The sequence below is a fragment of the Rhincodon typus genome, chromosome 14 (assembly GCF_021869965.1).
Source record: "Rhincodon typus isolate 14 chromosome 14, sRhiTyp1.1, whole genome shotgun sequence".
In the NCBI taxonomy this organism is placed as follows: Eukaryota; Metazoa; Chordata; class Chondrichthyes; order Orectolobiformes; family Rhincodontidae; genus Rhincodon; species Rhincodon typus.
In genome coordinates, this window is record NC_063345.1 from 64,045,799 (window position 1) to 64,072,239 (window position 26,441).

General features: G+C 40.7%; 1 protein-coding gene across 1 annotated transcript in view; it reads right to left on the reverse strand.

Moving 5' to 3' along the window:
• Positions 1–390: 390 nt before the first annotated feature.
• The window catches only part of LOC109915385 (transmembrane protein 182-like), a 30,233-nt gene continuing 4,182 nt past the window's right edge, over positions 391–26,441 (reverse strand). Inside the window, exons 2-6 of the mRNA XM_048605441.1 lie at positions 21,805–21,820; positions 21,140–21,260; positions 19,909–20,001; positions 15,192–15,329; positions 391–617 (exon numbers count right to left, since the gene is read on the reverse strand). Coding sequence (XP_048461398.1) covers positions 391–617; positions 15,192–15,329; positions 19,909–20,001; positions 21,140–21,260; positions 21,805–21,820 — 595 coding nt within the window. The remainder of the gene's footprint in view (positions 618–15,191; positions 15,330–19,908; positions 20,002–21,139; positions 21,261–21,804; positions 21,821–26,441) is intronic.

Sequence of the window (26,441 nt, forward strand, 5' to 3'; positions counted from 1 at the left end):
GGTGAACAATCGATTAGATCGAATGACATTTCTCTGTCGGGTTATTTCATGAAGTTAATGCCTGAGTTAAAACAATGGACCAAGAAATGCCAAATGAATGTGTGAAGTGTTTACTTGCTAAAATGATTAATTGCAATCTAGACTGTAAGATTCTCCTCAGCACAGTCAATGTCATCAAAACGAATTCCTGTGTTCTCAAGTGTCACCAGACCGCAACAAAATATTTTCTGAAAATGGACCTAGGCCTCATCACTCCATGAACCTCAAAACAAGATAGACATTTCTGTAATTTCAAATATGTTGGAGCATTGAAGACCATTTTTGATTTGCCACTGCACATAATCTAGCACCACACAAGAGCTTCATGCTCCAGTCACGAGTATTTGTGCCTTATTTGTTATGGGTGTCAATGGTGTGGCCAGTTACATAAAATAACAGTCCAGCAAGTAAGGCCAAAGGAATCCCAGCTGCTGCAAACATGAATGACCATCCATACTGCACGTGGACTAGGATATCTGTGCAGCTGTTCCTTCTCTCCAGGAGTATGTATCTTTCCAAATCCACAACAAGTTCCTTCCATATCACAAACAGAAATATCAGTATGGAAAATAAAATTCCTGCAAAGAAAGAAACTCCATTGAGATATGGCAGTTCATATTTTAACAACACCCATTGTTGTAAATTCAAGATACGCATTTACCAGACTCTGACCTGAACACAGCCAGGAATTATAGCTAACCTACTGTATATTCTCAATTGTCCTCCCAGTAGAAGCTGAGGAATTTTACATCAGAGAATATAAGCAGCACTATTTAAAAAAAAAAATTATTATACTCCAAGAACCAGAATAAAATGCTTATCCGAGTAGAGATGTCAGATGTGATCAGGTGCATTTTTGAAGATGTAATCACCTTACATTTGGGTCATTTGTGTTTATCTATTATGGATTGTAAATATTTATTGCCAATCCTAATAGCTCTGAGAAGGTAATGATGAGCCACCTTCTTGAACTGCTGCAGTCCATGTAACCAATGAGTCACTGCAGTGCATCTCATAGATTGCACACACTGTTCCCACCAGAGGTGAAAATCTGACGACTTAAAGTGATGGAAGAGATATCAATCAAATGGGCTGTTTTGTCTTGGATGGTGTCAAGCTTCTTGAGTGTTTTAGGAGTTGCACTCATCAAGCAAGGGGATATTATTCCATCACACTCTTTCTTTGTGCTTACATAATGGTGGAAAGGTTTTGGTGAGTCGGAGAGGGAATTACTCATTACAGAGTTCCCTGCTACATAAAAAACAAGTTTTCTCATGACTATAACTGTTCAATTTCAAGTCAGTGTTAACCTCAAGGATGTTGGTATTGAGGGATACAGTGATGGTAAAGCCATTAAATGTCAATCTCATCTATGGAGATGCTTTTCTTTTCCTCCGCATTAGCCACTTACCAGCCCAAATCTGAATATTATCTAGGTTTTACCCCAAGTAGTCATGGATTGCATTAGCATCTGATGAGCTATGATGACCATCCTGCATGGGCCATGCCTGGGAGATGTTTGATGAGGGTTAACTGTTTTCCAACCCTTCTTTCCAACTCTAATCATTTTTGTATGGGGGTACTGTTTGATGACAGAATCTAGCAAGGTTGCAGTGAATGCCTCCTTTTCTTCCTGACCAACAACCAATGGTATAAATCTCCGTCCCATAGATCTTCCCACTTCTCTTCAGCTTTCAGGTCTACTGAAGTCTGGGAAAGCCACCAGCACAGTATTAAAATTGCAAAACACATTAACTCATAGGCTACCAGCATCATTCAAATATTCCAATTGCCAAGCAAGAGGCCACCTAGTCCTCATCCTAGAAACATTCAATCCAAAATTTGGTGGGTTCCAGTTGGTTTAATATTTTTAAAATATTAATCTATGACCAGACCCACCACAAACCTTACAGAAGGAAAGAAAAAAGACAGTAAAATTTGAAAATGACACATATTGGTCTGACTTGCAATATAAAAAATGGGGGTTCACTCTGACCAGTGCATTCACTTCCAGGTATAACTGGTTTATTATTGGACTTCGCTCTCTGAAGAAATTCATCCCATTCTTAGGAACAGACGAAGCCCATTAAAGCTATGGGCTGAATCATATCAGAAATCAGCTAAGTCATTTTTTCATGTATCATGGAAAGCATCTCTCCAAAAGGTCTGGTGAGTTTTCTCATGCTGTCATCTCAAACTTACCTCATTAATGATGTACAATGCACCAAAGGTGCTGCATTTGTCTAACTTTCCCACACACCGTCACTGGAAGCTCATATCACTGCCAGGATATCTCTGGATCCGCAGAGCCATTTTCGAAACACGGTCATTCACCAGGTCAAGTGTTGGCAGTCTGGAGTTGTCCTTTACTGTGCTTGTAGTCAGACAGCAAACACAAACTGACACTCCGCAGGGCACATAGGTGCCAGAGCTGACACCTCATAGAACATACAACAGCACTATTCTACACTTATTGCTGCTGAAGCACAGAGCCATACATCCTCGCTGTCCTTAACCATATCACATCTTACAATTAACTCTAACCCTAACCCTGAACCTAATCCCAAATCACACGTGACTAAGTCACTGCTACTATCACTAATGCCCAACATTTTATCACAGTTCAATGTGGGGCCAGCACATACGGCAAAGCCTTCAAATGCTTTAACGCCCTGACTTTCATTCAGCAACAGTAAAAAACAAATGGAATTGATCTACTTTTGTCCCTCATTCCAGACAGGGGCTGCTTGCATTTTGAACACAAACAACATTATAGTCGATGAATGATCACCACACCCAGATCTCATTTATTGGAGTCCGGTATCAAGCTGGTCCTGTCTGGCTTGTAGTGTCTGACACTTCATTGGTCTATCATGTATACGTGGGAGACTTTTCCCATTGCACCAGGTCTTTAGCTTCCATCACATCTTCTCTTTGTCTGTTCCCGTTGTGCAGAGTGCACCATGCTAGGATAAAGCAGCATACTCAGTCAATACTGTCCTGCCCTTCCAGACCCATCCAAGCATCAGAACTTCATCTTCAGGATGCCTATTGTCTGGTCCACATTGACCCTGCAGGAAGAATGGACTGCACTGTATCTATGCTCAGCCTTATTCAGGAGTTAATGCATGGGGTCATCAGTCATGGTGGCAGAGGGTAGCCATTGTCCCCCCAGGGACAATCCTTCTTAAAGCATCTGATACCTCCTTGACAACTCTCAAGGATCTAGGCATCATGGCTGCTTCCAGGCACACACCTCTAAGATGTGACACGGAAGATCACAGATGACCTGTACACTGATGGCATATAACCCTTTACTATTGATGAACTTGGTTGCATTATGATGTGGCCCTCTCAACGTGGTATTTTCATCATGCCCTGCCTACTATCTAGGTTGCTGCACTGACCTCATTATGGGGAAAAGAGATTGACATCTTGTGATCTGGCATAAATTTCTTCAGTAACAGCTTTGATGCCCTTGTCGGTCAAAGGTTGAGAAGTCCCACACAGGTCCCCAGCAACTCCTTGGAAGGAGCCAGTTTCATTAACATTCACTGCAGCTGTCACCCTGACAGGCACCAGCGTAGGGTGGCCACCCATTCCTTCATGTTGTAGGTACCTCTCCAATATGTGGAGTGGATGGTCTCCCAGGGTGTCCTTCAGTCTGTGCTGACTCTGTACCTCAATCAACTGGAGGAAGTGACGTTGAGATTGGCAGCTTTTGGCCCTGTGCTAACTTCTGTGTGTTCTAAGGGGATCTCCGGCTTCAGCCTCTGAATGTGGACGCTGACTCATAGATGGTGGATGTTGCTGCTGGTCCTGGACTTGTTGGTGCATCTATTCCTCCTCTGTGTCTCAGCACTCTCAGTGCATCACAGCAACAGCGACAGTGGTGCCTGCTGTGGCTGTATCCATCATCATGCTTATACTAAACCTGGGTCAGGAACAGAAGAAACAGAATAGGTCATCATCAATGTGAGTAGTCACCTTTCACATCATTGACAAATGACAATATAGCGTAGTCTTCCATACATGGGACATGGAATACTTTGACAAAGACGGCCATGGAATGCCTCTACACAATTGTCTACTATTGGACCTTATTCCAACAAATGCAGCACTAATCATGTCACAAAGTAGTTGACTGTAAAAGCTGCGTGAGTGCTTGGACCTTGTGCTTCCAGCCCCACATCACCCATGAAAGACATCATTGCACATAGACCATGTTGCAGCCTGCTTGCAGTTCAAGGTAAGTGGTAATCAGTTCTGTGTCCTTGTGCAGGTCTCACCTGCTCCATGGTACCCCCACATCGAGATCTTGGTGCTGGATTTCCTCACCACTTTGGTCAGTTGTGAAAGTAATTTTTACTCCAGATCATGAGATTTGAAAGACTCTAACATGCAGTTCTGTCCATTGACTTAACTATTACATGTCTTCTGTAACACAGTCCAGTTAAAACACTGTGAACCATAGCATTCAACGGTCATCCTGTACTAATATTCTGATAGATTACACTTTCATATATGTCGAGAGCCCTTATACTGAACCTGTCTTTTCTTCATCATTTCACTAAAGTGCTGCAGTATGTTGTTAAGCAATTAATGGAGCAGTAAATCCTGACTAGATTGTCCAGCTATCTTGCTAACGTGATGCTTCATTTTCTTCCTCTACCCATTCCACTCTGTGTCACCAATGATGCAACAAGCAAATGTGCTCTGTAATCATTTGCAAACACAGCAGGTTCATTCACCTCTTCCTCATGATCCTTTCTCCCGTAGATGCCTGCTACAGAAAACATTATGGGCTCATTAACTGCTTCGCTGGATAGGATTGCAGTACTATACAGGAATGCACGTATATATACAATCAAAGTAATGAATAGGCTCAGCTGGAGTTAAAAATGCAATCACAATTAATTAAAGTTTCAAAGGAAATTCTAATATTGCACCCTGATGAGCTCCTAATCAGTAATGGCATATTTGGTTATTACTATGATTGTTCGAAACACCTTTTGAGGCATATGAACAAAAGTACTTTGCTATGTGTTTTAATGTAATGGTATAGAATTGTTGATTTTTCTATCTATTGAGCACAAAGGAAATTAAAGACACTGGTAACAACTCAAGGGCTATGCAGCCAACAAATCAAAATGGGCAATAATGTTGGTGCTATCTGGTGCTGTCCCAGATTAACAGTCTCAAAGTGTGGCTGGGGTTAACTTCATTTTTAACTTGAATACAAGAGCTATGGAGGGGAAAAAAACACAAGGATGTTCAACTAATTGAATAATTCTTTGAAAGAATGAGCTCATATACATTGGGCTGAATGGTCTCCTCCTACTCAGTCACATTCCATGCTTTGAGCTTTGAAGACTAATTTTTATTTACTTTATGCTCTGCTCCATTTATTGCCACTGTTCAGATATTTTAATCAACCTTTTCAAACGTGTTATGACGCAAATCAGGAGTAGGGTGGGACTTGACCTAGGGACATGACCACTGCATCACTAGAGCCCATTGCTATTGGTTACATTGGGATAATTGTGCCATATTTATTATGCAGTAATCACTGGAACAGCAAACCTTTCCAATGTTCTCCCATTTAATTATATTCTTAAGTGTTTCAGAAGTGTTAAATTGCTTTTGATGAGCAGGTCTGCCAATAAGTAGATAGCTTCCCACCATGCCCTGGCCACCACTTTGTTATGTACAAATTTGCCTACACAAAACATTAAAAACACCAATCTGCTATATGACTGTTCAGAATTGCAAATGCATCATTGTTCATGAACAGGATGGGTCAGAGTCCAGGAGTCTAGCATATAGCATCCACTGGGTGTTATGGTGTAGTTAGCAAGTTAGCAATTTCGAACTTCGCTTCTAAGGGAAGATGCCAAAAGCCATCCTTTGAGTCCAATTTGATGAAGGTTACGCCCCTTTACAAGTCTTGACACCTGTACCTCCATGTAAGTTCAAGCAGATCTATTCAGTTTTTTTCAAACTGTACCGTAGCAGAGCTCTGCATGGTCCATTGGAACACAGCTGAAATAAACTGCTGCTGAAGAATCACTTCAGTACAAGTTGTACCCATTTTGGAAGTGGGTGTGTGAACCTCCTAAGTATCAACAAGCAGATGAGTTTGCATTTGCCTTCGACATCATGTGGTAACAGGCTTTAGTTTTCCCAGGCTCCTAAAGAGTTTTGGAAAGTGTTACTTAAATTCGTTTGCTCATTTCTGATTTTATGGATGAGGTTGAGACCCATGCAGGCATTCCTTCTCACCAATGGACTGGCTAGCTGTGGGTAACATACAATGTTTCTAAACTTTCTTTTCTTTTCTGTTTTAACATTGTCAAAAGCTCACTTTTGAAGACGAGGTCAATTCCTCCTGGCCCTGGAAACTTGACAAATGAAGGATGCAGAATAATCTTTCACAATCAATCACACCAGCACCGGAAGAGTGACTCTAACTCGTGTACCATGGAGATGCCTATTGAATTCAATGTTGACACTTCAGCATTGATTGCGCAGAGGAGATTCACTAGGTTGATTCTGGAGTTGAGAGGGTTGGCTTATGAGGAAAGGCTGAGTAAACTGGGATTATATTCATTGGAAATTAGAACAATGGTGGGGGCGGGGGTGAGGGATCTTATAGAAACATATAAAATAATGAAGGGAGTAGATAAGGTAGAAGTAGGGAGGGTGTTTCCACTGGCAGGTAAAACTAGAACAAGCGGGCATAGCCTCAAAATTAGGGGGAACAGATTTAGGACCGAACTGAGGAGGAACTTCTTCACCCAAAGGGTTGTGAATTTGTGGAATTCCCTGCCCAGTGAAGTAGGTGAGGCTTCCTCACTGAATGTTTTTAAAACTAAGATAGATAATTTTTTGAAAAGTGAAGGAACTACGGGTTATGGTGAGAGAGTAGGTAAGTGGAGCTGAGGCCACAGAAAGATCAGCCATGATCTTATTGAATGGCGGAGCGGGCTTGTATGTTCTTATGTTCTCGTCTGTGATTTCCCCGGGAAAAATAGTTTGCTGTACAGAGCCGATTTTAAAGGTGGCTATCATGTGGTTTTTTAAATGGTGGTGTTTTTAAGCTGTTTAGATTTTGAGAAATGACCTTCTTTCCCCTGCTCTCACAGTGTTTGGATGATTGGGCAGGGTCTTTCTTCTTCTTCTGATGGACCTTCTTTGTGTCAGTGCGAGGAGCTTTCAAAATGGGGGCTGGTACTTTTACCTCACGCTTCCCTGTTGCTGCTGCACTGCGCTTTCCATTCCGCTTCCTCAAGGGTAACTCCACGCTTGTTTGGCCTGTCTGGGCCTGTGCATTCCACATTGTTCTGGAGCAGGTTAGGGCAGAATTCATTGCCATCCAAGTCAAAATCTACAGTTCCCATGGTGCATGAGATGTTACAAACTGGTCTGGTGACTGGGTTAGCCTTGAAGTTCCCTGTTGCTGTTGGGCTGCTCTTCGGGATTTTCCCTCTCTTCTGTGGCCAATTTGCTGATCTGGACTTGTCCTCCACACACTGAGACATACTGCCATTAGGCTTGTCTTCATATGCTCCCCTGACACGGTCAATCCTTCTCTGAGACAACTCACCATGTAGCAAGGTCAGATCTGGGTTGTTAATGGAATGATGCTCACACAGTTGCTTGTGAACAGTAAAACTCTTGATTAGATATTAACTCCTCATACAGGAGAGAGTAAGACAGGACATCTCTGGAACCCTGCACACTCAGGTCCCAGTCTCTGTACGTGCTCAGCACACACAATTAGGAACAGATATGAGCCCCTCAGATCTTTTGCGTCAATCAATAACATCATGGCTGGTATGTTCGCGTTTTGAAATCCACATTCCCATCTATCCCAAAAACCCTTGATTTGCCTGCTTAAATAGAATCTAACCACTGCTGTCTCAAAAATGTTCAATGATCCTACTTCCATCATCTTTTGAGGCCCAAAGTCACAGAAATCACTATGAGAAAAAAACTTCATCTCATCTACGTCCAAAAAAGGCAACCCATAATTTTTAAACAGTGTCTCCTAGTTCTGGACTCACCTACAAGGGGAAACATTCTTTCCAGGGCCATATTGTCAAAGCCATTCAAGATTTTGTACCTTTAATCAAATCACCTTTCTTCTAAACTCCAGTTGAAACAAGCCTAGTCTGCTCAAGCTTTTCTCACAAGACAACCCATACATTCTAGGTGACAATCTAGTAAATCTCTCTTGAATTGCCTCTGACATATTTGCATCCTTGGTCAAATAAGAAACCAAAACTGCACACAGTATTTAAGATGTGATCTCACCAATACCCTGTGTAAATGAAGAATAACGTAGCTACTTTTATGTCCAATTTCCTCTCCATAGATATAGAGTTGCATGAGCCTTCTTAATTCCATGCTGATTCCATGTTGTACCTCAATACTGCCTTTCTATGACTCCAGTATGAGAACACACAGGTACCTCCGCAGGCTTCCGCAGTAAATTTCCATTTAAGGAATTTTTTGTTTTCTTTTTATTCTTCCTGCCTAAGTGAACAACTTTACATTTTTTTCTGACATTATATTCCATCTGCCAAATGTTTGCTCATACACTCAAACTATTTCTATCTGCAACTTCTGTACTGCCTCTTCACTGACATATTTTCCTCCTTATCTTTGAGTCAGCTGCGAATGTAGCTACAATGTCTTCACTCTCTTCACCTGAGTCATTGATGTCAATTCAAAACAGCTGAAGTGTCTGCACAGACCCCTGCACAGCTCCAATTGTCACATTGGAAAAAGAATCATTTTTGCAGACTTTCTATTCTCTGTGTGGAGGTGCCAGTGTTGGACTGAGGGTGGACAAAATCAGAAGTCACATGATACCAGGTTATAGTTCAACGGGTTTATTTGAAATCACAAGCTTTCGGGGCACTGCTCCTTCGTTAGGTGAAATGATTTTCCATTTTCTACCAGCCAGTCAACCTTCTACACACGCTAATATGTTACTCCAACTTGATGAATTCTCACATTTAAGCAATATCCTTTTGCTCATTGTCAAATGTCTTCTTGAAATCCAAGTACAATACATCTACCAACCTCCCTTTATTCACTGTGCATGCAACTTCTTTAATGAACTCAAATAATTGGTTAAGTATGATTTCCCTTTGACAACACCATGATGAGTCTTCTGGACATTTTCTGTTTTCTAACTGCCCAGCTACAGTTTCCTGAATAGAACACAGAACATAGAACAGTACAGCACAGTACAGGTCCTTCGGCCCACAATGTTGTGCAAAACTTTTACCCTAAACCTAAGGTCTATCTAACCTCCACCGCTACTTTATACTATCATCCATATGCCTATCTAATAGCCGCTTAAATGCCCCTAATGAGGCCGACTCCACTACCCTCTCCGGCAATGCATTCCACGCTCCGACCACTCTCTGAGTAAAGAACCTACCTCTGATGTCTCCCCGATATCTACCTCCTTTCACTTTAAAACTATGTCCCCTCGTAAAAGCTACCTCCACCCTAGGAAAAAGTCTCTGGCTGTCTACTCTGTCTATACCTCTGATCATTTTGTACACCTCTATCAAGTCACCTCTCATCCTTCGTCGTTCTAAAGAGAAAAGCCCTAGCTCTCTCAACCTTTCCTCGTAAGACCTTCCCTCCATTCCAGGCAACATCCTGGTAAATCTCCTCTGCACCTTTTCCAATGCTTCCATATCTTTCCTGTAATGAGGTGACCAGAACTGGACACAATACTCCAGATGTGCCCGAACCAGGCTTTTGTATAGCCGGAGCATAACTTCACGGCTCTTGAACTCAATCCCTGTATTAATGAAAGCTAACACACCATACGCCTTCTTAACAACTCTATCCACCTTGGTGGCAGCTCTCAGGGAACTGTGAACATGAACCCCAAGATCCCTCTGCTCCTCCACACTGCCAAGAATCTTTCTGTTAACCCTGTATTCTGCTTTCAAGTTTGTCCTTCCAAAATGAATCACCTCACACTTTTCAGGGTTAAACTCCATCTGCCACTTCTCAGCCCAGCTCTGCATTCTATCAATGTCCCTTTGTAACCTAGAACAGCCCTCTGCACTGTTCACAACGTGACCCACCTTCGTATCGTCTGATCATTTCTGACACCTTCTACATGACTGATATTAACTTAACTGGCCTACGTTTTCCTATTTTCTACCTCCCTCCCTTCTTGATTACAGGAGTTATATTGACTACTTTTTAGGTTCTAGTAAATTTTGGACATTCAATACCAAATATCACGTATGACCTCTTTTAAGACTCAGGATGAAGTCTCTATTGTTAGAATAAAGGTACAGATAACGGATTGCAAAGATATGGTTACGTACTTTGCTTTGAACGAGATGTGAAACTTCACTAGAGAGGTCTTTTCACATGAGAACAGAAAAAAATACACTTAGCAAAGCATTACTTGTATTTGAAATGCCGTGCATAGCTCCTTACCCCTGAAATCAGTTCTGCTAGCTCCCAGTCCTATTTATATTTTACATGGTCAATAACAATATTCCCCAATTTGACACATGCCTGATGCATGCTATGACTAACTGTTTACATATTTGTGTTCATTCCTGGGGTTTGAACATTGTTGGCAAAGCTGGCATTTACTACTCACTCTTCCATGCCCGTGAGAACATGTTGTTGATGGGCCTTTCTTGTTGTACTAATAAGATATGCTGTTCCGTAGGAATTTCCAGGTGTTTTGACTCAGTTGTAATGATATATGAATTATTATACAATTCACCATCATTTACTCCATTTCTGAATTTCTGAATTTCAAAACACTGAATTATTACTGCTTTTATCTGAAGATTTACTTTTCTAAGAAGATATTTGTATAGCTTAATAAATTTGTTTTTCTTTAAGGTTGGGAACACCTAGCAACTAAAATTTAATTAATATGCATAAATCACAACTAAGTCAGATTTAACTCTTTCACTGCTCCCTGCACCAAGAGGATCAGTGATGTATCAATAGCTCCATGGAGAATTCCTTTGTTGTCATATTATTCCTGAGCACTCTCATATTATTTTTATTTTAACAGATCTGGGAAATGGTTAATACAATGGTAGTCCAAGACTTTCCAGACTTTTACATGTAACTCAAACATTTTGGTGTATTTTTAAAAATCAAAAGAGTAATGTTCAGCTTGCAGAAAGGGAGTCTTCTTAATTTGACTCACTAATCAGACAATTTACACATGCAGGTTGAATCAGCGAAGAGACCTTGCATGTTAAATTAATGTTCAGTAGACCTAATCTTGTAGAATATGATAATTAGGTTGTTAAGGGTGAAGTGTCCACGAATTATAAGATTAGTATAGTTGCATATCGATTATATTAATTATATTAGGTTAACCAGATGAATTAGGCTGGTACGAAAAATGACCTTCTCCATACTGATACCTACCTTTATTTCTCAATCTACCACTAAGCGTAGGTGTGAACCATAGTTTCAAGTTATGCTATCATATATATTTTTTAAATGAAACTGCTAAGGCTGTAGGTGACCAGAAAAGCTGCATTCTAATAGATTAGTTGATGCAACATGCAACCTGTGAGTCCTATCTTGGGCTCAAAATAACCATACACCATCATCGCCAGCCAGACACGCTTCTGGATGCCTTTTTGCACCAGTCAATGAGATGTCCTGCGTTAAAAGGGTAGCATCACAAGAGGCAAATGATTTTCTGTGTTCAGCGAGTGTAAGTGTCATCATGTTGCTACCTTACACTCAAGATCCAGCACTCGGTCTAATTTTACTGCATTACATGCATCTCATCAAAGGCTGACGGACTACAACACTCGCTGTTGCTGCATCATGGGCACGGAATGGCTCATCCTTCCAAACTGCAAGCCTTTCATGTTCTCTGCATTTCCCGTTTACTCGCAGGGACTACCTCCTCAACCCTCCAACACATACATGCTCACAAACTGTTCTTCCATCATACTCGATCCTCCCCTTGTCTGGCCCATCCCACCCACCAGACTGATATCACAATAGCACACGGAAGGACGTACCTGTAGTTCCTGGATTGCTTACCCTTGACATACAGGCCAACCCCCTGTGTAATCTGACAAGCCATTAGGCTGACTGTAATGGCAACCCCTGACTGTCTGTAGCACTCCTTCACCTCATTGCGGTTAGACCCCTTTTTTACTTTCACACATCGCCATGTCTATGAGACCTTGGTGAGGGAGTGAGGGAATTGGATGCTTTAGTTCACAGGTCAGGGTAGGGCAGAGTTCAGGAAGGGGAGGGGGCCTCAAAGGGCCTATAAAGGAGATACCTCTTTCTCTCAACAGTAGTCTGAGCAGTGGGAGAAACAGCAGGCTTCAAACTTGTCACACTCTTCTGTCCACCATGTGAAAAATTGAAAGAGCACTTGAGAGGCCCTTAAGTGTTCAGTAATTGGCCACAAAAGGTACCCTGAACAATTTATAGGAGTTCCCTGCCTGCCCTGCTTATCCCCGGGAGAAACTAACCATGGGTGTGCATGTACACAAGTCAGCAAGATGCCAAGGTAGGTTTAGAAAGTGCTTAAAAAAAGTGTACAAGGATAATGGATTTTATACATAGAGGCGTACAATACAAAACCAAGAATTTATGTGGAATATTTATGTAATTCTGGTTGGCCTTCAACTGGATTATCGTTTCCAATTCTGTGTGCCACACGTTAGGAAGGATGTGAAAGCTTTAGACAGATTGAAGGACTTCTGAAGAAGGGCCCAGACCTGAAACGTCAGCCTTCCTGCTCCTCTGATGCTGCCTGGCCTGCTGTGTTCATCCAGCTCCACACTTTGCTATCTATGAAAGACCTTTGAGTGCTTTCAGGGCTGCAAGCCTCATAAATTGGATACACAGTTATTATTATCCTTGGAGGATTATTGATAGTTGAGGGGAGAATTGATTGGAGTTTTCAATATTTTATTGATTCACAGGATATGGGTGTCACTGGCTCGGCCAGCAGTTTCCCCACATTCCTAATTGCCATTGAGAAGGCACTGGTCGAACTACCTTCTTGGACTGTTGCAGTTTTGAGTGTAGGGACAACCACAGTGCTCTTAGGAAGAGAATTCCAGGACTTCAACTCAGTGACAGTGAATGATCGGTGATATGTTTCCAAGTCAGGATGATGTGGACCTTGGAGGGGAATCTACAGGTGGCGGTGCCCCTATGCATATGTTACAATTATCCTTCCAGCTGACAGACGTCATGGTTTTGGAAACTGCTACTAAAGGAGACTTGGTGAGTTGCTGCAGTGCATCTTGTAGATGGTGCACACTGTTGCTGCTATGTGTCAGTGGCTGTGGAAGTAAATTCTGCAAATTATTGTTGGGTGTGTCCTGGTACACCAAGCTTTTTGAGTGCTGTTGGAATTACACTCATCCAGCCAGGTGAAGAGTATTCTGTCGCACTCCTAATCTGTGTCTTGTAGATGCTGGACCGGCTTTGGAAGTCAGGAGTTTGTGGTGTTTGTTGGAATCATATTATGAGAAGAATGTTCCTTTCAGACATTGTTTTGTCCGCTGCATGTGCAACACCTAGAGTCCCACTGAGCAGTCGCTCATTTTTCTCTGCAATCAAACTAAGTGCTGAAAAATCACATGGGACTTGAAATGTTAACTTTGTTTCTCTCTCTACAGTATCTGCTGGACCTGCTGAGTTTCTCCAGCACTTTCAGTTTTTAATTCAAATCTCCAGCATCAGCAGTATCTTGCTTTTACTTTTTCTCTGAAACTTTTCTGATCATCCTGAATGATTGTATTAAGCAGATTCTGATTAAACAAATCATTAGTCCATACATTGAGTCTATTTCAAACAGTCTATTTTATTGATTAGCTGAGAGTAAAATAAGCCTTATATATTAGCATTAAAGTCACACAGAAATCAAATTGCAAACCGACCATGCAATTGGAAGTAATAATTCAAATGTATAACCAGAGCATATGAAGTTCAATAACGAGATAGTTGTTGGTACAATGTTATAATGTTGGTAAATGGAAGCTCTGGATTTAGATACCAATTTATAAGCTAGTTTAGCCAATCTCAGATGGGTCATTTGGGGAACAAGAGTAACAGGGTGATGTCTAAAAAACAGCATTATGCACGCGTTTGATGCACAGGCCAACGAAAATAATGGAATTAAAATAGGCTGAGAAAACAAGGAAAGCAACTTTTCTGTCCTTCAACATTCTCTTCAAATTCTTTCCGCTGTCTCCTGTTTCTGAAAGGAGCTGAGACAGAATGAGTTATGAGTTAATAGGTCATGTTAACATTCTGATGTCTCACCCAACTGGAAACAGAGAGTTTCACCTCCTTCAGTAGGCTGTCTGACCAGATGGGTCTTACCAAATTTTGTGATTGTCTGGTGTTAACATAATTTCAGCTTTCCTGTGCTTCTAGAAGGAAACTGTTTCAAAGAAGAGTCATCAGACAGCACTGCAACATTATAACCTGGGCTTCAATATTAACTTTGAGTGTGAATTCTTGATGGATGGAGATGCTGAATTCACCTTAATGAACGACCATTAAAGGCAGGAAATCTCCCTGAAAACATTTCTCTGAACTTAACATTGATCCATTTGGATCAATTGTTACCCTGTTCTAATAACTCAGTCAAGACTAGCTGACTCAAAACAGATCAGTGATGTGCCTCAGTATAGCGTTCAATTGTTCTGTGTTTGATTATGTGAGGCTGTTTACTATTGATCTTCATTGTGCTTGATTAGTTAAGCCTAAGTGTGGACTCTGAGAAAAGTGGACAAATTGTATACATTGTTTAGGCAGATGGGACTGATTTAGTTTGGGATTATGGTTGGCATGGACTGGTTGGACTGAAAGGTCGGTTTCCATGCTGTACAACTCTATGATTCTCTATAAGCATGGAACGAACATTTTCAAACAGTATGAAGAATGCCTATTACAAACATAGAAACGGGGACATCTAAGATATAATGTATAAAATACCTTGGACTTACCTGGTGTTCAGAGCTCAACACTAAGCATTTAGACATTGAAAATATTCGAGAACAGTCTTTGAGTAAGGAAGACAAGGTTCATTACTTTGTTACATACCTATACCGTGTGATTGTTGTATGTGAATAGTAACTTACCAGAAGCCAAAAGGAATCCACCTCCTAATTTATAGAGTTTGGCATTCACAAACGGCACTGCACAAACCAACAGAAATCCTCCGACAAGTGCAACAACCACTCCCAGTACTATAAAAACTGTCCAGAAACCTCGATACACTGTATAGGAGAGAACATGAAAGTGAATTAATCCAGCTGTTCATTTAGAGCTATTCATTTAAAATTACCTATCATTAGCTGATATTCTTGAATTGTTTTTGGAGAAACGTAAGAGTGAAGACATGTATCTCATATTTTCTATCATGCACTAGCTCACTCCTTTGTCCCATCTCTGTTACTTCATTCCTCTTTCTTGCTCCGTCTCTCTCTGATTTCCATACAGTTGTCAGAGGGTGACATCTCGCAGATGTGATTAGGCCTCTGGGTCACCTCTTTTTGGGAAGGCCATTTGTATCTTGTGTCACTCAGGCTACATGGGCCGGCAGGTGGGCCTTGCTCAAGATCAAACCACCCAGGGCCGCAAGGTTTGCCAGCCAGGAACTGCCAGCTTTTCTGTAAGCAGGAAAACTACCGGGGAAGTTGTGGCTGTGCAACACTCCCAGATCACCTCTGACTGATGAGGAATTCAGGCACAGATAGGCAATGGTGAAAGGGGCCTGGTGGGAAGCATATCAGAACAGATAGAGATAGCGAGGTTTCAGCAGCAAGGGAAAGGGTGTAACTTTCAGCATTTCTATCCTGCTGAATGCAGGAACCCTCATTCAGGCCTTCAAACGAGGCTCGCTGTCCTCACCTCTCAGAAGCCCAAAGACAAGCACAGCAGGGTCTTCACTTCCTTCTTGGTGACCTCAGCATCATTGGCAGCGGGAGGAGGCCTGAAGTGAGTTTCCTTTCCCCTCTGAGAGCATCAATGGATGGCAGGGCACAAAGTCATACAGGAGCCTTTTCACCACAAATGCAATCGGGGTGGAAGGAGGAAGGTAGCTGAGTCCCCACCCAATATCACACAGCCTGATTAAAGTCTCTCCCATCCCCAGTCGAACTTGTTTTGGGAGAGTGCACATTACCATTTCTCTTTGACTCTCCGTTACTCTTTTCTACACATCTCACTTTCCATTTGCCTCATCTGTTATCATGGAATGGAAACTGAACTGGGCCAGCACGACAACTGCTCGATATTCTGTGGTGTATATCTCAGAACCTGCCCACCATCTACAAAGAATAATTCAAAAGTGTGATAAAATAGCTCCACTTGCCTGGATGGGTAAAGCTCTGACAACACTCAAGAAGCCTGAAACTGTCAAGGACAAAGCAACCCACTTTACAAAGCCATCCTCACCTTTTACCATTCAGTCTCTTTACCACCAGTGCTCAGCAGGCTGTAGCATCCATAAGCTGCACTGCAACAACTCACTAAAGCAATTTCCAAATCCACAACCACTACCATCTAGAAGGGAAAGGGCAGTAGAGACATGGGAACACCACCACCTACAATTAACCCTCCAAGCTACTCACCATTCTGATTTTGGAACAAAATTGCCATTTCTTTACTGTCATGAGATCAAAATCTTGGAACTTCCTCTCATGAATATACCTACAACCTAAGGGGTGTAGCAGTTCAAATGGACAGCATATCAGAACTTGCTGGAACAATTGCATGCGAGCAATTAATGCTGGTCGAAGACAGTGCTGCCCACATCCTGTGACAGAAATAAAACAAAAACTCTGCTTGCCTTTAGCTCAATTGTTTCCTTCATTCATGTCTCACTGCCTCTTTGGACTGGATTGTGCCGGTACATTGTGAGAGTTATGAGATGGAAGGGATGATAACATAATATCAGGATAGAAGCCAAGGATTACCCATCACGTGAGTATATTCGCAGCAGTAGGAATGTGGCTTTTCTCCTCATTAACTAAAGGAGGGAAGCCAATTGATTGACGTATTGAGGGCAATTTTACCATGATGCTGTGATGTTACTCTCATCAGGAAGGCTCCTGCCCCAAGGAGACAGCACCAGCTACATTGTAGTGGCCCCCCAATGGCATCCTGAGTGAGGGAACTTCCTTTACAGAGGCTCCACATCCTGGTGACAATGGCTGGCCTACAGTTCAGAATCTCCCTGCCTGTTCCTGCTTTTTCTCAGTACGGCTCAGGATTCAGCCACCTCCACTGTGTTACTACCTCTTAATTGGCTGTTGCTGCTCCACTAATCATCCACAAGGACCTCAGGACTGGTATTTGGTCCTGGTATTAGAACCTGTGGCGTAACCAGAAAGATTCCAGCCTTTATCTCATTTCTTTCCTCACATACTTTCTGCTTTTTTTCTTTCAGTTATAAGACTATAAGATGTTGTAGCAGAAGCAGGCCATTCAGCCCATTGTGTGTGCTCCACTATTCAAAGAGATAATTGCCGGCCCGATAATCCTCAACTCAACTTTCCTGCTTTTTCCTCATAACCCTTGATTTCCTTACTGATTAAAATTCTGTCAGTGTCAGCCTCAAATATACGTAATGACCCAGCTTCAACAGCCCTCTGTGGTAAAGAATTTTACCAATTCACTACCTTCTGAGAGAAGAAATTCCTCATCATATCTGTCTTAAATGGGTAACCCCTTGTTCTGAGATTATGCTCTCTGGTCCTGGACTCTCTCACAAGGGGAAACAACCTCTCCACATAACCTTGTCAAATCCCCAAAGAATCTTGTATGTTTCAGTAAAGTAGCCTCTTATTTTCCTATATTCCAATGAATACAGGCCAACTTACTCAAGTTCACCTCTTTAGACAGTCCCTTAGACCTTGGTATTAGCTGACTGAATCTTCTCTGGACTGCTTCCAATGCCAGGATATCTTTCCTTAGATAAGGAGTCCAAAAATCTTCCCAGTATTCCATTTATGGTCTGATTAGTGTTTTATATAGTTTCAGCAAAACTTCCCTATTTTTATACACCATTCCCTTTGAAGTAAAGACCAATACTCCATTTGCCTTCCTTATTACCCACTGAACTTGGACTCTAGCTTTTTGTGGTTCATGGATGAAGACTCCCAAATCTCTCTGTTCTGTGGCTTTCTGCCGTTTTTCTCTATTTAAATGTTATTCAGCTCTTCTATTCTTCCTGCCTGAATATCTCGTCTTACATACAGAGGAATCTTGATGTACAGGTCCACAGTTCCATGAAAGTGGCAACAAAAGTGGAATAGGCAGTCAAGAAAGCATATAGCAAGCTTGCTTTCATTGGTCAGGCAGAGAGTACAAAAATTGAAAAGTCATGTGGCAGCTACATAGAACTTTAATTAGGTCATATTTGGAATATTGTGTACAATTCTGATCTCCATTCTACCAGAAGGATATGAAGGCTTTGGAAAGGGTACAAAAAGTGTTTACCAGGATATTCCCTGGTTTGGAAAGTATTAGCTATGAGGAGAAATTGGACAAACTTGCTTATTTTTTCACTTGAACATCGAAGGATGATTGGTGACCTGACAGAAGTTTACAAAGTTACGAGAGAAATGGATAGAATGGATAGTTGGAGTCTTTTCCCCAGGACAGAGATATCAATTGCTAGGGGACATGGGTTTAAAGTAAAAGGGAGAAAGTTTAAAGGAGATGTGAGAGGCAAGTCTTTTACACTGAGGGTAGTAAGTGCCTGGAATGTGCTGCCCGAGGAGGTGGTAGAAGCAGATATAATAGCAACATTTAAGAGTCGTCTTGACAGATATATGAATGGTCAAGACAGAGATAGGAACTGTGTAGGTTCTTAGTTTAGAAAGGCATCATGTGTTGGTGAAGTCTTGATGGGCTGAAAGTCCTGTGCTGTACTGCTCTTTGTATTTTCCTATATTATATTTATTCACATAATCGGTTTATAACCTTTAGCAGACTCGTTATGTTACCCTCACCAATTGCCTTCCCATCTATTTTTAAGTCATCCGCAAACTTGGGAATAATACATTTATTTCCCTCAAAGACGTTAATGTGTCTTATAAATAATTTTGGTCCCAGTGCTGATTCCTGCGGTTCTTACAGAGATCTGGAGAGCTCTTCAAGTCTGGTGGCTGGAGACATTATATATTCTGTCCCTGAAAATAATGTTTCAAAATTCAGGATTAATCCTGAAATTTGTAAAATGAGAAAAGTGAGAAGAATTAATTAGATTCTGAGAGGACAATGTTGACAGTAAGTAAAATAGAAAGGACAATTGAGAGCTTTAAATTTTGCCAAAAGTATTGTTATGCTATTATATAATAATATGGAAAGGAATAGCAGGCAACTTGACAAATACTTAAATGTCTGGGAGATCAAGGAAGAATAGAAGAGGATTGTGAAAACTCAGTGATCATCAGAATACTGTGGGTAAGTGATTGGATAAATCAACCACAAGATAGCTACTAAGCAAAATCAAAAATCACACGACACCAGGTTATAGTCCAACAAGTTTATTTGAAAACACAAGCTCCAAAAGCTTGTGACAGGTTTTCAAATAAACCTGTTGGACTATAACCTGGTGTCGTGTGACTTCTGACCTTGTCCACCCCAGTCCAACACCAGCAATTCCACATTATCCACTAACCAACGAATCAGAGGGACAGACATTATCATGGACTCAACATATCAATCAAGTTCCAAAGAGCAACCAAACTGCCCCCCTTGGCAATAGAGAAAATGTAAGAAAGATGATATAATTGCAAATTAGAACTATGTACTGTTACGTAAATCTAATTATGTTTCAAAACTTACCAGCAGTACTGTCATATGAAGATATAGGTCCCATTGTGATTGGAAAAGGGAAAAGATAGCCATGGACACAGTACTTGGATGGGGGTTGGTTTGCTGCACAATACAAGATAATAAGCAATTAATAACATTCTCCGAAAAATGCTGCAGATTTGTGACTATGGAATAGATATTACTGAGTGGGTGTCTATTTCATTCTTAGCTTCCTTTGCACAGATTGATTTGGCCAGAGTTTACTCATTAACTGAATGGGTTCTTATGGTAGTGTTTTGACTTGGACAACATGGTGACTGTGGCCTCTGAGACAATCAAATTTGAAGAATAACTTGGAATGAACGGATGCACCCAGAAAGCTACCACACTCAAATTAAAGAGTAATTGGACATCAGCCAAAAGAGGTGGTGCGGCAGAAACATCCTTGCTTCTGATTGGCTGCAGATTGAGACAAAAAGAGGTTGCACCCCCTCACAACACAGCAGGAAGGTCACCCATTTTCCCAGTTGAGAATCCAGCCACATTTCGTACTGTCAAGGAAGATATTCGTGCTAGTAGTGAGTTAAGGCCCTTAAACAGCCATTGATCAACCTTTTAAGGTTCTTAATTTGTAGCTTGTTGACAAGGTTGCCAATGGGCCTTCTGGCAATATTGCCCAGCAATATTGCCAAGTTGGCAACAAGGGAATGAGCTTCTTGTCATCTTCTTTACCACTCCCAGGAAGGAAATACTGTGCCCAGTGAGTTCTCACATTGTAATAACATGCATTTATACGTCAACAACTAACAATTAAGGCTTTGGCCTTAAACATTTTCTTTGCAGATGCTGCCTGAACTGATATTTCCAGTATTTTCTGTTTTTATTTCAGATTCCCAGCATCTACAGTATTTTGCTTCAGTTTCACAAAATCACATTATATTGCTTCTTACATAGTTGTTGAATGTTGAAGATTTCTGTGAATAAATTGTCTTCTCCTTTTCGTCTACATTATTGCAGTGTTCACACTTCCGTAGTACTATGACATGCTTTAATAAACCTGAATAAAGGTTACAAAACTCATCAAATCAACACAAACTATTCATTTCAAGGCTTTGATTGATGAGTTGTGGAAAATCAAACATGGTCATTGACCACAGTGGCCTATATTTATCAACTGAGTGTCCATTTTCAGTACAATGTATAACATACATGGGTGCACATCAACATCTGAAATTGATAACAGTGTATTGGCACTACTTACTGAACCAGAAATTCCAGATACTATCATGGGAAATGTCTTCAGTGAACCAGCAACGCCAAATGAAGCCCTCATGGTGAAAGGTGATGGCCAATTTATCGTGTCCTTCGAATGCTTGCCCATTCTACAAAGCAACATAAGAAATCTTACAAATAGGTACTGGGCGGTGAGGAGATTCAGTTCATAAACAAGATGGAAAGCAAAATTGTGTTCTTAACAGTTTAAATTCAAAGAATTCCTGCTACATTTATGTAACTGCAGTCAACTATTAATAACCACGTAAGGACTTCATGTGGGAAGTCGGGACGTACAGCCATTATGACCCCACTGGCTGGCAGCTCTGTTAACATACATGACAGATAGCATGCATGACAGATAAAACTGTACAAATGTTTAAGTGGGAGAGGAGGGGCCAGTTCGCTTGTTCAAGGGCACTCAGTATCTGATCTGGTCAAAAAGCAATGCAGGGATGCCCAATTTAGTACTTCATTCACTGCAGCCTGAATCAAAAGTGTACTGGATAATGCCTACCGATGCAATACTGCTTGTTTTACCTTAGTACCTCAAGACAAATCTCTACCCTGTCAAGTTCTGAATAAGATCATATAATTAATCAGAGTCAATGAGCAAAGGATAAATACATCCTCAGGGACAGGGTCTTGTGGCACAGTGGTGTCTCCAATCCTGGGCAGTTCTGGATTCAAGTCCCACTTGCATTGGATGTGTATCACAACTTGTCTGATCAGGTTGATTTAAAATAATTACGTAAGGGCTCCTCTAACATGACAGCAGTGTCTCTATCTCTGTGTCCGAAGGCCCAGGTTCAAGTCCCACTTGGTCCAGAGGTACGTCATAACACACCTGAACAGGTTGTTTTACAGGTATTGGAAATGACAAATGATAGGTAGCTCATAAGAACAGAAGAAATAAAAACTGAAATAGGCACCATTCCACTTTTAAATCTGTTTGGCCATTCAATAAAGCCTTAGCTGAAATTTTACACTTGCTCTATGTATTCAACCTATCCCCAAATTCTTTGATTCCTAAACAGCCCAAAAGTCTATCAGTCAGAGTCTTGGACATGTCCATTGACTGATTGTCCACAGGAATCTGGGGTAGAGAATTCATCAGGTTCATAGCCCTGAGTGAAGACATTTCTCCTCATCCCAGCCCTCGTCCTGGCCCTATGGCCATTCTAAACTTTCCAGCAAGGAGAAACATCTTCTCACCCCCTGCTTTCTGACAACGTCTCAGAATTTTAAATGTTGATTGGATCATTTCCCATTCTTCTAAATACCAAAGAATGTAGGTTCCTCTCTCTTTGTAGGTCAGCCTCTCATGAACCATAATTTCAACCCCACTCGAACAAGTATATTTTTTTCTGAGGTAAGCAGATCAAAGCAGTACAAAGTATTCCAGATGTACTCTCAGCAAAGCCCTATATTATTGTAACAGGTCTTCTTTAATCTTACACAATGGCTACTTTGCAATAAAGGTTGTATATGAGTCTGAAAGGGGTAATGCTTGATTGGATGCACGAACCAACCACCATGATGATATCATGAAGAATTTAGTAGGAGAGTAAAGTAAAATCTGGTAGGGGATAGTGCTAAGGCTAATTCCTCTCAAGAGTCTTTGTAATACTGTAGAGCCTGTTCTTATACCAAGTAAACTGTTGCAGAGATGGAATAAAACCTTTTGTTTAGACCAGAGGGTGGCTATACACAAACACACACACACACACACACAAAAAATTGTGTACGAAATGAAAGACATGTGGGACAACATGGTGATCAGAATGGAATCTGAAGATTTAATTTGACAGCACCAGTCCCAATGAGACAAACATACTGTGACCCAGAAGTCTTCAAAGAATAGACTCTAAAAACTTTTGCGTTGATACTCATTGAAGAATTAAAAAGTACAATACAGAATGAATTTCAGACTTGACAAGCAGGGCTTCAGAACAAAAGAAACTTAGTGCTCCAAGATTGAAGTGCAAGTTACATAGCAAGGTAATGGTCTGTGGAAATGGTCCTAAGTCTGAGTTTAGTGAAAGAGTGAACAGATTCTGTGTGTCAGAACTAAAAATCCCAGTATAAAAAGGAGTGCCTGTAACAACACAGTAATTCAGGCTGAAAGGGTGAGAATTTTAGATCTAAGTTCTAGCTCAGATTGAGTATTGCTGTCGTAATGTGTGGATGCAACAAAATGGAAATACCAAGGCCAAGAGAATAGTGTTGGAACGGAGAGCCTAGGAAACCATGAACCCTCATTTATAGCAGATAAGAAATTATGGGGCATTTTAAAGAAATGAGAGACTCTGCTATCATATGGAAACTTTCACAGCTTCCGTTAGAGCCACAAAAGTGTGGGAATCCTCCAGTAAAATTTGAAAAGAACAGAAAATCCCTCCAGAACAGAAGGAAATGACAGAAGAACCACAATCATTTCAAAATCAAAATCTTTAAAGAAGATAACACATTTGATCAGGTGAGAAAGCCATGGCATCAGAAAGTATGTTATCAGGAAGATTTAACTTTCAAGGCGGAACAAATAGTACACACATTGGAGTCAGCAATTCTTGAGGTGTGGAAACATTTCTAAACTGGAGACCAAGTCAGAAGTTGAAAAGTAAATCCATTTCTATGCACAGTTAGGAGTATAGTAGATGACGTTAATACATGCCAAGGTGGTAAAATGAACAACAGACGCCTTTGAAGAGATACCAAAAGCCTTTTCCAATTATTTTAATCTCAAGGCAAATAAAATTCTTCAAAGGAAAAGATTTAACAGAAGAATGCAACATCTAGGGGAATCCGTAAGGGATCTTATTAATGATTTAGCAAGGAGCTGTGGCTATGGTGACTTCAAATCAGACCAGACACTAGGGAAAACTATTCAGATGGTGAGTGAATCAGAGGTTTGGAAATGACAAAGATCAAGGTTAAGGTGAACATTTGGTACAGGAGATCTTTGGAATCTATTCAATTCTTATGGTTTAGCACCTCTAAAGACAAATTTGATAAGTTGATGTAGTGGAGAGTAGGACAGAAACCAAGCATTTTGCCAATAATATGGAGCAAAGAAAGGCAACACAAGTATAAACTGAACCCGGGTATTAAAACCAAAGCTTTTATTGTTGAATAGCAATAAGAAAGTGAGATGAACCAGGACTCAGCCACAGAAAAGCAAAAGACTAAAGAACTTCCCATAGAAAACAGTAAATTGGTTGGAAGTTCAATCTATTCTCAGGCATTATCAGTGACCCACACCAAAAATGTTAACACACTGTCATTTATGTCATTATGCATCTCACAAATTTCAAGTTCAACACAGGAGCAAGAGCTATAATAATATCATATTATGAGCCTCACTTAATAAAGCCCAATTTACAGCTGACAGATTAATGCTCTTCCTTAGTGTCAAGCTTGTTGAGTGTTATTGGAGCTGCGCTCATCCAGGCAAGTGGGGACTATTTCATCACACTCCTGACTTGTGCCTTGTAGACAGTGGACAGACTTTCGCAGTTGGGAGGTGAGTTACATACTGAATTCCCAGCCTCTCATCTCCTCTTGTAGTCACAGTAATTATATGGCCAGTCCAGTTCAGTTTCCAGTCAACAGTAACAGTCAGGATGTTGACAATGCAGGATTTCCACCAACGGTCACATCATTGAGTATCAGTGATGATTAGATTTTCTTTTGTTGGATATTCTCATTGCCATGATGTTGTCCAGGTCTTGCCACATTTAGACCTCTTCAATCATCAGTGAACATCCCTACTTCTCACTTCATGATGATGAAGCAGCACACATCCCTTTCAAATCCAGAGATTTCAAACTTTCTGCAAAAGTCTCCAATTGTTATGACCTGAGCTGATATTGTGAATGGACAGATTGCATACTAAAATTTGGATTGTAAAATCATTTTTTTATAGTTTTAACAAAATGAACTTTTATTGAAACATATGGTGTTGCAGATTTGTTTCTAATAGTAAAAGTTTATTGCGCAAAGAAATCCCAACAGCACTCCTTTACAGTACTCACATCAGACAGAATTCCCTTTTCTATCACAGTGTGGCTCAACTGTAGCTTCAATTCTGCCATCTCGAAAATCTGGCAGCATCTTACTTGAGTCTTCATACAACAAAGCTTAAACATTTTCAGCTTCAGGGTTTTAACAAACCACTTTTGGTCTGGAACTAATGAACTAAATGCCTTACCCTGAGGTAACCTGTTTCTTAACACTTCTAAGCTATCATCTTTTCTCAGCACAACTGCCTTACACATTCATCCACAGCCAAACCTCTCCAAATTGTAACTAAAGTGTTTTTCCAAGCTGCAGGTGTTTCCCATAAGCTAAAGAAAAAAAAACCCCTCTGCAACTTCTTAACTGAAACCTGTTGTATTATGCTGTTTATTTTATTTGTTCATAAAAATTAGCCCAAGTAAATAAATTCCCATTAGCTTCCTAGAACTCTCTTTCATGATTTTTATTTAAATAAATCAGTGTGGTTACAGAAATACTGACAAGTGAATTATTAAACCCCTCCCTAGACACAGATCAAGCCCAATCAAAATCCAATCTTCAAAATAATTGATATTAAAATATATAGAAACCATTATGGTTTTTGTTAAGACTTTTGATATTACACCAGTGGGTAACCACCCTTGCACGTAAAGAATCTACACACTTCAAAAATACAAATGGCAGCACATAAAAATAAAGACTTAATATCTCCTTTGTGGTCAGTCAAATATGTAAGGAACAGAGTCTTGTGCAGGAGAAAGGGGAGCAAAAGAATTTTTTTTTATTGTTAACCTGGGACAGTTACAGAACAAGTCAATCCAGAAAAGTGTGGCAACTAGCTTCTTTGTGGTTTCACGTTGCACAACTTTACATCTGTGATGCATTTTCAATCCTGGAAATGCTTTTGTTACCAAGCTGCTTTTTCAAACCCTAGAGGTTCTTTCACACGAACCTGGCATCTCCCCATCTCCATGTGCTGTTTACAGCGCACATTTTTTTTGTGCCTTAAAGCTGTCCAAAGTGTAAATGAGGAATGGGTCATGAAATTTCCAACATTCAACGTTTCAGCTATCCCTATCGACAGGAGAAATTGCCTTCTAAGGCAATTTTATCGTATACGCATTACACAGTTCTGTTACTGCCACTTTGTGAGCAATAAGGATTTAGCATATCAATGGAACATTTCAAATTACAATTGGACCAGTAAAAAGAAATTGGTTAAGACAATAGGTAATATGAGATTTGATGAGGGGTAAGAAGTGTTAAAACATATT